This window comes from Uranotaenia lowii, chromosome 2 (genome assembly GCF_029784155.1).
Source record: "Uranotaenia lowii strain MFRU-FL chromosome 2, ASM2978415v1, whole genome shotgun sequence".
In the NCBI taxonomy this organism is placed as follows: Eukaryota; Metazoa; Arthropoda; class Insecta; order Diptera; family Culicidae; genus Uranotaenia; species Uranotaenia lowii.
The window spans coordinates 357,068,019-357,080,061 of NC_073692.1; the positions used below are offsets into that span (position 1 = coordinate 357,068,019).

The 12,043-nt window shown below is 35.5% G+C and overlaps 2 protein-coding genes across 2 annotated transcripts; one reads left to right on the plus strand and one right to left on the minus strand.

The window, feature by feature from the left end:
• Nucleotides 1-1,744: 1,744 nt before the first annotated feature.
• LOC129742904 (uncharacterized) lies at nt 1,745-2,400 on the minus strand. The gene is made up of 2 exons (XM_055734846.1): nt 2,326-2,400; nt 1,745-2,262 (listed from the first exon to the last, which is right to left on the minus strand). The coding sequence occupies exons 1-2, from the start codon at nt 2,362-2,364 to the stop codon at nt 1,804-1,806; spliced, it is 498 nt and encodes a 165-aa protein (XP_055590821.1). The 5' UTR covers nt 2,365-2,400; the 3' UTR covers nt 1,745-1,803.
• Nucleotides 2,401-3,459: 1,059 nt separating this feature from the next.
• On the plus strand, nt 3,460-4,105 carry LOC129743816 (uncharacterized). The gene is made up of 2 exons (XM_055736014.1): nt 3,460-3,544; nt 3,609-4,105. The coding sequence occupies exons 1-2, from the start codon at nt 3,506-3,508 to the stop codon at nt 4,065-4,067; spliced, it is 498 nt and encodes a 165-aa protein (XP_055591989.1). The 5' UTR covers nt 3,460-3,505; the 3' UTR covers nt 4,068-4,105.
• Nucleotides 4,106-12,043: the final 7,938 nt, after the last annotated feature.

The following is a 12,043-nucleotide window of genomic DNA, read 5'->3' on the forward strand; positions in this document are numbered from 1 at the left end:
TGAAAGACATGTAAGATATTTAAGACGTGTAAAATTTAATTCGCACTGAAAATTCCGTCATATGGGATGCTTCTTTTTATTTACATCATATGTGATGTAAATTAACATCAACTAATCGTGTTCCGCGTCAAGTAATGTTTGTGTCATTCAAATTCAGTGCTGTTAAGGATTCAACTGTTTTCAATCTTTAATTTTACATTAATAAATCGCGTTCAACGTCATGTAAGATTAAAGGTTTTCAATTTCAGTGTTGTTAAGGATTCAGATTTTTTTTCTGTGTAGTACACAATATCCGCAAAAATATCTATATGGAACCTTTAATTTTTTATCAGAATGTCTTACAACAATTTTTCCACGACTTGTTATTATATGTGTCCAACAATTACTTGTTCAGTTTTATGATAAATGATTTCTGAATTTGCATAGTTCCATTTAAATAATATTTTGTTGGTTTATATTTGTCATAATTGATTATATATTAAAAAGTAAAACAATTCATAATAAAAAATTTAAATATAGAAAACATTTGAGATTTCATGCAGCAAAGTTTCAATCAGCTGTTTTTCATGTTTTCCAATATTTCCCGGGATCCCAGGAATTCCCGGGAAAATGGCCGTCAGATTTCTCGATTCCCGGGAACGGAAAAATGGACACTCTAGGCAGAACCTATAAAAGCCAGGAAAAAACCTAATTTTTGTATGGAACCACCCGATGGATTGTTGTTGTGAATAGTGCGTTAGATAAGAAAGTGTTCTATCTTTAATGTAGAAAATTTTGAGACTTTCATATTTTTTTTTCGTTTTGGAGTTATCGTAATATATGCAGGTCAGGTGAACCGACGTAAATTTCCAATTTTATACCCTTCGAAAATGAATTCAAATATTGAGCTAAAATATCATCAACTAGTCGACGAGATAGCTTTTATTACCGAAAACATTTCATCCGAAGACGTCAAACTTCTATGAGTTGATTTAAAGAAGTTACAAGGTTTTGTCCAGCACAAAGCAGGTTCTGCCCCACCGTGCGGTTGTGGAATGAATATTAATTCTTTTTCGTAAATAACCCATTTTCAGCTGATAAATGAGAACGTTTTTTTTTAAATTTTATTAAGAAAAACAATTCAAGTGAGGTTGTTTTGTGTGACAGTTTTGATTGCAACGTTTTAGTACTGTTGAGTCTAGATGACAGTAGTAGAATTGCTCGACCCTGTATATGTTTACCTAAAATTATGCGAACTACCTAAGTCATTTTTTATAACAAGAAGCAAATTACATTGAAGCAAGATTTTGCGATTGGGTTAACTTTCGAGAATTTTTTTCAATTATTTGTATCGAGTATCGAGTCGAGCAAATTTTAGAGCTGCTCAAATATGGCATAGTTCAAACATCTGCAGAGGAGTCAAAGTTGAAAATACACATATTTTCTTAGGTCTAAATATTTGAGATTATATATATGTATGTTCCTACAAACTTATATGTTTCTGCAAAAAAAAAGGTGAACCTGCGATTTCAATTTGTTTAAAGTAATATACCTGATCTGAGAAAAAAATATCAACGCGTACCCACAATAAGCAAAATCGTAATTTATAGTTTGGAAGTTCAGAGATGTTTTCATAAAGATAAAGGTGGCTCCTGAGAAATATCTCTGGAGCCACCGTGACAACAACCGAGTTACCTTTCACAACTCGCTATTCACATCTTAGATTTTCTTTCCAAAGCGATAAGTTGAAATGAACTCAAAAAGATACGCTGGGTAATTTTTTTTATTTTAGTTCCTTCAAATTATTCGTGAAAAAAAAAACAATTACAGTTGTGCGGCAATTTGCAGGGCAGCAAGATCACTTTGAACCTTGCGGATGGCATCAACGGCTTCAGCGGCGGAACCGTCGGGAATACTGGCCAGAACATTCTGGATGTTGTTCAACACTGGGTTTCCGTTCATGATGAATCTGGTGAGAGCATCCTTAACGACTGGGATATTTCCGGCATTCTGAACTCCCGAGGTCAGCTCTCCGATCAAGCTGGTAAGGCTTCCGAATGAGGCGAGCAGATCGTTCTGCATCATGGCGTCCAGAGGGCAAGGTTTAGCGGTGTCCCTCTGAGCGATAGCGATGAAAGCATCAGAATCGGCAGAAATTTTAGCCAAAGCGCTATTCACAGCAGGATTTTGGAAGTTAGCTGCTATAACGGCATTTCTCAAAGTTTGTCCAGCGGCTGCCAGATCATTGACAGCAGCCTGCATTTGGGTGTTGGCGGATGCGGCCTAGAAAAAATTAAGAAATGATGAATTATTTTGAAAAACAGTAGTAACATTTCAATAGCTTACCACCACGAGGCACAGAACAACACACACGAAGGACTTCATTTTAAGGATACCGAAAGAGCTTCTAGGAGCAACGACTCTGGACGAATGTATCGACTCCCAATTTTGGTTAGGCCTTTATAGTGATAGCGATAGCTTAGTTGAGCCACGTCCGAATATTGATTATCCAGATAAGCACAGGAATTGTTGTTCAGTGGCGTTGTTTACTCAGATGCAAATCATTCATGTTATACCTTAAATTGAATATATCCGGGAAATACAAGGGACTGTATTGTTTTCGGTGTGCACCTAAGAATTTTACTTGGCAAGCGCAAGAGCATCTGGTGTGGTCTGAAGCTTATGTCTATCATTAAATTGCGTTCTACATATTTCCATCATTTGTCGAACTAGATTCCAACAAAGAAAAAGGATGTAGTCGAATATCGGGAGTATGTGTTCAGCTGTCAATTCACGAACAACGTTTCGAATGCATCTCATTTGAAACTCAGGACTGCTAGAAAACTTAAAAATATTGAAAATTTATCTCCAAAATAAAGAGCATCGAGACGGGTTTTTTCATCCTTCCTGAAAGACATTTTCAGGATATGTTGACACGAGGATTAATTTTTTTTGAAATACGCTAAAAAAGGAAAAGTGTCTTCTTTGAATTTGGAACGCGATTTCCCCTCCGAATTAAAAAAAAAAATCAGCACAGTTTACGGTTCTTGCCCATTTTCACACGTGTTCAAAACAACGAGTTAATTTTTTCTAAAACATTTCAAATGAACATTGATGAATGGTTTTATTATAACGAAACTTTGACATTTAGATGTCCTTTTTTTGTTTTTTAAAAAAAAATCGTTGAGACGGTTGTATGTCAGATGTTAATTGTGAAAAAGACAGGTGCAGTCTCTTGAAAAAAAAAAAACGGATATAATTGTTCACTTCTAACACGTCGTCACAGCGACAGTTCTTAAGACAAAAAAGACTGTTGTAAGGAAACGGATCTACACATTTTTTGCACAATATCATACATCTGAGTAAATAATGACAATGGCGTACAGCGTAATCAAGCGTGCGTCAGTTTTCCATCGATTGATCCCATTATGTCTCGAAAAAACCGTTATAAAAGCCTAACCCAAATTGGGAATTGATACATTCGTCCAGAGTCGCTCCTCCTAGAAGCTCCTTCGGTATCTTCAAAATGAAGTCCTTCGTGTGTGTTGTTCTGTGCCTCGTGGTGGTAAGTTATTCAAGACATGATACTGTTTTGTTAAGTTACACATAATTTACCGAATCTTTTGCAGGCCGCGTCCGCCAACACTCAAATGCAGGCTGCTGTCAATGATCTGGCGGCGGCTGGACAAACTTTGAGAAGTGCCGTTATTGCAGCTAACTTCCAAAACCCTGCTGTAAACAGCGCCTTGGCTAAAATTTCCGCCGATTCTGATGCCTTCATCGCTATCGCTCAGAGGGATACCGCTAAACCTTGCCCTCTGGACGCCATGATGCAGAACGATCTGCTAGTTTCGTTCGGCAGCCTCGCCAGCATGATCGGAGAGCTGACTTCGGGTGTTCAGAATGCCGGAAACATCCCAGTCGTCAAGGATGCTCTGACCAGATTCATCATGAACGGAAACCCAGTGTTGAACAACATCCAGAATGTTCTGGCTAGTATTCCCGATGGTTCCGCCGCTGAAGCCGTTGATGCCATCCGCAAGGTTCAAAGTGATCTTGCTGCCCTGCAAATTGCCGCTCAGTTGTAAATATGATGCAAAAAGATATGATTAATAAAAAAATAAATGTGACGCTTTTCAAATCTTTTGAAGAAAGTTACAAAAATAATGAGTTGAAATGAATGCATTAAAAAATGGACAAAATTTCGGATTTTTCGTAGATTTACCTTTTGACACTTGATAAAATTCTTCATGCAACTTCAATAATGATTATGCATAAGTGTTTAGAAGAAATTTGACAACTCTACCATTCAACAAACTCTTTCTGTTATGACGAAAACAGTGAAGCTACTCCGTTTCGAAACGCGCGCGACAGTCCGCGGCGTCGAAAACGAACATCTTACGGCACTTTGTGGATGCCGGATACTTCACCTTTATCATTTATAACGTCTTGACACTCTAGCTAGGGCAACAATGAGAGCATCGGAAGAAGGGAGGAGGTCGAGGGAAAGGTGGATACATTGCTGCTGGGAAAGAAGGTCTGATATTTATTTATTTTATTTTATTAATTTACCACGTAACTTGATCATAATTCCTCCAATTCACGCGGTTCGTGGAAACCGTTCTGCATTTTCTTGGACTTCCCACAATCGCCAGATCACGCTCCACTTGGTCTAACCACCTCGCTCGTTGCGTTCATCTCGTTCGCCCAGCCTTCGCCACCTTCTGGATGCGGCTTTAAGTCGATGAATGGTGCGTAGGAACTTGGTATTCACGGCAGTTTTGGAGGATTTGCTGTAGTGTGAAGATCTGGTCCGCCGTCTTGTCCGCCGAATCAGTAACAATGATGTACACCATCCTTAAAAAAGTAAGCCCATTTTTGAAGCCTAATAACTTTTTTAATCTTAACTCTTATCGATATGCAGTCTTTGGATGAAATATTTTTCATAAGCTTTTTCATAGGCTTTAAGAAAAACCGTTTTTGAAAGAACTCTGCCGTCGGGAACCAAAGTTATTGATGAAAAACTGGTTTTTCATATTTCTCCCGAGCAAAATGTCTCAATATTCCATACAAACTTCAGGCTCGTTGAGCGACCACTTCCCGTGATCCGATCTGGCCAAAATTTGGCATGAGATCTTGTACTAGGCCTATGATCAATTTTAGCCTGCATCGCAACTTTTTCAAAAGTCGGGTCATTTGGAGCACTCTAATGCAGATGCATCCTATACACTGGTGCGTCATATACAGCGTTAAATAAGGTTCCGCCATCCCCCAGTGGGATTTAAACCCACATTTTGCGCCTCTCTCGGGACCATTCTACAACAGGAAACCACCTGGTATATATGATCAATACTAGTCTATTGTCAATGTCCCTCAGAAGAAAGGGATTTATTTGTCCCCTTGTGCTCACCATAATTTTCGATGTCCGTATTATTCCAATAATTTCTCCATACTTTTTTTGTTTCGATTAAAGTCGTTTTATCTTTTTGGCATTCGCGAGTTTATATCGATGTTCGATGTTTACTCTTGGACTCGAACTCGCAGACATCGGCTCAAGAGGCAACCCAAGCAACGAAAAGTTTGGATAACATTCCTCTATCAGATTTGATCATCTTAATCGTGTATTCTAATACGACTTCTTTTCAGCTCTTTTAAGTAGTTAAATGAACTTTGAAGTTGACGAAAAGTTCGGATATATTGCTAACATAACATTATTTTCGCATCATTTGAAGTTCTTATTGTAGAATTTGGAAATCACGATCTCAATTTTTAATTCTAATACGGGCAACCATAGTTTATAATCTACAGTTCTGTGGATTATTTAACTGCATATCAAAGCTTAAGCTTAAGACATTAAAAATTTGTAATGCAAAAAATGTTGATACATATTAAATCAGTGAAAAAGATACAGTTATTTGTTCAACGTCGTATTGTATTTCCTTCTTCAACATACATTTTTAAGTGAGGTTCTCAGGAAGACAAATTTTATAGGTTTTTGCAGAATCAAGCTAGACCTCTAGTTTTGGGGATATTGCGTTTTGATTTTTTTTTTAAAGTTTTTACAGAAATGATGACTAATGAACTGACACCTCTATAAAAACCATAACAACAAACCTGTGAAAACAAAAACTGATTTCGAATTTGTTTATTAACCTCCATTTGATAAAGGATTAAGATTTTCCTAGCTATTCTAGTTCTTAGGTAAATTGAGGCCCTTAGGATCAGAGGGGTGCAAGTCCAAAATCATCAATGTTGAGTTAAGTATACCCAACGATTCTTCATGTTTCATCTGGTGCAAAACTCGATTTTTTAAATAATTTTTTGAACACTTTTTCGATTGAATTAAAACTGCTCGAGTTCGATAAATATATGAAAATCGAGCTTTACAACTTTGGAGCGCGTTTTCTCGAAACTATCATATAGGCACTTGCACCTCTCTGATCCCAAACGCCTCAATTATGCTTGCAATAAATTCCACAAGCTTTAGGAAATTTAATTGCAATAATCTAACTATTACCGTCGTTACTCAAGAACATGTATGAGGATTTTTATCGAAGATTTTAATTCCAATCACAATTTGGAATGCGAATGCGAATCGATTTAAATTATGATTTAAAAAATATCTTTGATTCAATTTGATTAAATGAATGTGATCGATCTCGGTACTATTGGTCACCCTGATGGGATACTTAAACGCCTAAAAGTATAGTATCCAGCGGAACCCTTAAACCTTTGTCATAATGTTGCCAAATTGTTTGTTCTATTGTTAAGTGTGTGTATTGTTTTAAATCGCGGGAAAAGTTCAAATTTTAAATGGAGACGAAATAAAATTTCTCTTTTCTGTTAACAGTTCACCGATCAAGAAGTGTTTTTTTGTATCTCCGGAAAGGTCTGACACAACAGAATGAACTAAAAGAACACCTCAGTGACTGTTATCTCAGAAGTTAAAACTAATTGTGGTCTTCGAAAAAGTAGATCATCGATCTAAACCATTTGAATTGAGTCATGTTCCAAAGTTTTGGCAAAAAAATTTCAAAACTAACCTATGATTATCAAAAACTAGAAACAGTAATAAAATTGTATATTTGTATACAGCGCCCTCATTGCAGTCTCTTAAAAATACGGAACAATGTGAATTGTTCAAGAGATGAAAAAAGTAAAAACAATCAATTCTAACAGAATAATTTTATTATTTTGTTTGGTAACACATCAAAATCCGAGATGAATTCTGTATCTCAGAAACCACTGGACCAAATTCCACAAATTTAACTACTTCGGAATTTTTACAAAAAAAACTGAACATTTTGGATGTTTCAAAAATAAAATATTTTTTATATGGCTCATAGATCGTAAAGCCTTCGGAAATTTTCTACAGTTTCTTCAACAAAGTTTAAAGATAAGAATAAGAACTACTACCACCAGTAAAATAAAACTTATTTAATAAAAACTTCATCCAGGGTCTCAAAACGACAAAACACACGCTCGGCCATATTGAACCATTAACACGTTCGTCGCCACGCTCATTATGGTAGTTTTGCTAGCCGGGCCCAAAGAAATTTTCAGAGAGAGAAAGCAAAGAGGGAGAATTCCCATATTTGAAACGTGTGGCGATGCTGAGCGGTAAACTCAAGTAAGAGAGCGTCACCTGTTTTTTGATGTGACGGGGCCCCCCAGGAAATACACCCGTCTGCCGAATATGGGTGACGTGGCGACGAACGTGTTAATGCTTGAAAAATAACCATAATCGAAGTTTTGTGGATCAAGTCATTTTATGAGTTTTCAGTGAAAACTCATAAAATGAGATTTGCAGGAGAACTAGGACTATGGTTATTTTTTAAACATGGTCAAAAATGTGAAAATTAGCAGAAAATCGAGGGTTTTTTTTATTTCAATCGTTTAAACATAAAAGTATCAAAGGAAGACGACCTTAATTAATGTATAATGATGTTATTTTCACTTTTATTGGAAAATATGTATACTAAAGGGACGCAAGTAGTATTATAAGTCGGCCACTTCCGGATGATCCGCTGGTGCTACCTTCCCGGTGACTGCACCCGATGCTAAGTCCGTTTTTGCCTTTTTCCAGTGTTGTTCTTCTACTAGCAGCTAGGATCGGACAAACTTGTCGAATTAGAGGAAGTGTACCCCTTATCATTTCTGCAATTAAAGATAAAAAAAAATGATTATGGAATGTTCCATGGAACAATGTAACCACAATTGAAATATTTAACAAAAAAAAGTTGCATTATCCCTACCTTTTGGAAGATTCCAAAGATTAGTCCTAGATCTCTTTTAATATTCGTTTTTAAATAAACCGGGAGTCCCGTTTCGCAATGAGAAGAAACAGTTTCTAAGCATTCCTCTTCTTTTGGTGTTGCTACTGGAGGCTCCTGTTACGAATCCTCTTGAAGCTTCAGATGCACGAGCCGAACGGATCTGTGTTCCTTGGAAACTGCTAGCCATTAAGAGCGCCTGTGGTCCATCATGATGTTTTAAAATTTTCGGAACCGTTCGTTCTGTTTGAGAAAAAAAATTGAAGGTTACTGACGTGGGAGATTTGGAGGATATTCAAAACATAATTTTAAATTCTCATCACTATTGTTCAATTCAGTATAGATACTTACCCGTTGTATGATCTTATAATCCTCCGGGAGCCGTTTAATAAATTAAAAAACTCTGTGAGGGTCGACCGACAGCCGTAGAAAACAAACAAAGCGCACTGCGCGTCCAATAATGGCAATTTTTTTTCAAACAAACTGCGTTTGAAATTTAACCATTTTCTGATTTTACCACCAGAACTTAGAAAATGCTTGAAATTCAACCGAACACTATGGTTGAATAATAACAATAATGGCAGTTTTCTCGGAAAATCCATAAAACGGTTAAAAAAAAGTCATTTTTGGTTAAAAAAAAATGAGCGTGCAGCTTAAAAATTTATATGTTTTTGGTCATTTCTTTGACATTTTAGAATGTTCGACCCAATAGATGAATTTCATATGCCTTTTTTGTTCAAACATTTGTGTATTTTATCTAGATTCACAAATTTACGAAAGACAAAAATATAAAAATTTTAAATACATGGCCTTCTCAAAAATATGCTATTATTGTTCTCTAACTTTATCTACATCTTATACGAAGAAAGTATAACAAAATAATCATCTATTCCCGGTATACTAACTGTATAGATAAGATTTTTTTTAATCAAAATTAATGATTTATAGACATTTTTACCAAATTTATTCTCATCCGGTGGTTTGTTTGAATAAAAAAAGGTGAATTTCGGAAGCTCAGCTTATAAAAAAAAATAGTTCCAGACCCTCTGATGATTTTTTTTTCATAAACAGTTCGTTTGATGACAGAAAGTTTCCTATTTGTTGTTTTTGAAGCTACAAAAAAAGACACAGTGCCGAACATAAAGATGATTTTTATAAAAGCAAATTATAAAAGAAGCTTCTTTCTACATTTCCAAGTTTGCAACAAAGAGTTCTGAATTCAAAATTAAACTTTGATAATTTGACTTTAATAATTTTAATGACATACGGTACATGAACAAATTTCAAGTGACTTTTTTAATTTTAATCTCATCCTTAGAGACAGTTTTGAACTCTAAAATCCGATAAGAATTGTGAGTTTTTTCAATTTAGAAATATTTGAAGAAAAAGTAGGGGAGAGTGGGGATACTTGATCCCCTTTTCTTATTTTCACCATATCTTTTTGGAAAAAAATAGCAACTCGCCGTCTTTGACATTTTCTGACAGCTTGTTACTTCAAGTTTCTTTGCTCAAAAAATTAGAACAATACTTTAACCCGTTTATGAACTAGAAGCATTTCCGTGGGAGTAAAAAAATTGCGATTTTTCTGAAGTTATGGGAGACTTGATCCCCTATTGAAGGAGGCTTGATCTTTTATTCATGAAGCCCTAATCCTTGTATAAAAATCAAACAAAACCCCAAAATAGAATGTTAATTGACTATTTTGTTCATGTTTGTTCTCATTTCACAATTTATAGCAGACATAAGAAGAAAATTCTATAACTTTGTCTCAACGCTAATAACATTGCATACTTAAAGGCGCTATTTTTTATAATTAAGAGAAAATTAATTATTTTTGCTCTCTTCTTCAGACAATTGTTTGATAAATATTAGTTTTTGGATAAATATTAGTAATTTCGTAATCAGCAATCATAACGATCAATTCAGAAGAAGAATATGCAGTTTGGAGGGGGGATCAATTGTACCCAACTCTAGGGGATCAATTATACCCATAATCAACATTTTAGAAAACTTTTTCTGAAAAAAGTTGAGAGTTTTCCATTACTTTGAAAATATGGCATTATGAAGTTCATTTTACGCTCGAAGAATTGATACATTGGAACAAATATTTTTTTCATAATTTACTCATGTAAGGAACTTTTTAAAGTGATGAAAAAAGATCTTCAAGTTACATTTTGTGAAATTTTTCAAACAAAGTTCAATTACTCAAACAATTATTTTGTTAAGATTTTTTAAACTACAAGCATTGTTATTTTGCTCATTTTGGCACATTTTTATAGAACATTTGATCTTTGTAAGACATTCCAGTTTCGAGATATAGCTAAGGAATCAAGTATCCCCAGGGATCAAGTATCCTTATTCTCCCCTATAGTTTTGAAATTCAAAACGTTAGGTAATAGGCTTTGAATTGGTATCGCCCGCGAACAGCTAGCTAGGCGGCTTTGCGTCGATTTAGCATTATTATCAGTATAAAAATGCTGGGGACATGTGGTTCGTCCTCTTTATTAATTTATTTATTGTTGCTTTTGAAATCATCTGACATAGTTGTCTTAATGATAAACTTAATTTAACGTTTCATGAATTTATCGAGCGATGATTTTTCAACTATTATTTCTCAATTCGTCTCTTAGATAAGATTCAAAACGTCGTTTAAAGGTTGTAGTACATAAATTGAAGTCAAAAAGCGTATAAAATCGTAAAAAGCTAATTTTTGCAGACCGTAAAGGGTCGTTACTACCATACCGCGTACTTCTTGATTCTAGTGAAAGCCAGTCTCGATTTCGCAGAGCTCTTTCAGGAACGTAGATATAACAGCGAGATAGCAACCATGAACAGTCGATTTCATTTCGTAAAACCTTCGCTACGAGCAGTGATTGGCCGATGGCATGACGATCCGAGAGTGTGTGAAGACTCAGTTAAGCACAACGCTGAGCATACGGTGGCAGGTTTAGAGTAGGGTTACCATACGTACTCTTTTAAGAGCACATGTACTCTTTTTCGATCGAGAAATCGGCGTACTCTTCTTTTTGTAAAATCTTGCGGAATGTACTCTTTTTTTTTGTTGAAAGACATTTTATCACAGAAACGAACTTTTTTCTTCTAGTTCTTAAGTTTCTGTTCCTATATGTTCATGAAGTCCGAAAGAAATGCAACACTTTATGCATTCATGGCACGGTCTTTCAGGTTTAGAGGGTTCTCCCGAGGCAATTCCCGAAGAGCATATCGCACAAATCTTCTTTGAATTGCTTCAAAACGTGCAATCCACACAGCTTTATCTCATCCAAGTACGACAGTGATAAGTAGTGAATAAACTGTGCATTTCAGTAACGGTGATTTTTTTTCTAAACAAACACAGAAAGAAAAAAATCCGTCTATGATCTTCTCCCATCTTGGAAAATTTAATTACAATTCTTCATTCTGAATTTTAACTTTCTTATGTATTTTTCCTGGTTTTGAATCTGAACTCCCAGTTTTTTTCCGGTCAATTCCCGGTTTTTCCCGTTTATGTAGACACCCTGCTAAATGAACATCATGAGCAGGGCGAGTTTCCACTTTAATACAACTTTCAAGATGTGAACAAGTTTTTTCCGGAACTAAAGGTGTACTTCACGTTGTCCCCGAGCTACCAAAAGTTTGCATATTGCATAAGGAGTGAACTCATTAGTTTACATAGAGCTGTAAGAAAGTTTAACGAAACATTTTTACTGTTCAAAAAGCTATTTCAAGGTCAATGGAACTTTATTCTTATTTAAATTCTGCCAATAAAAAAAAAAAACTTTAAATTATTTTTT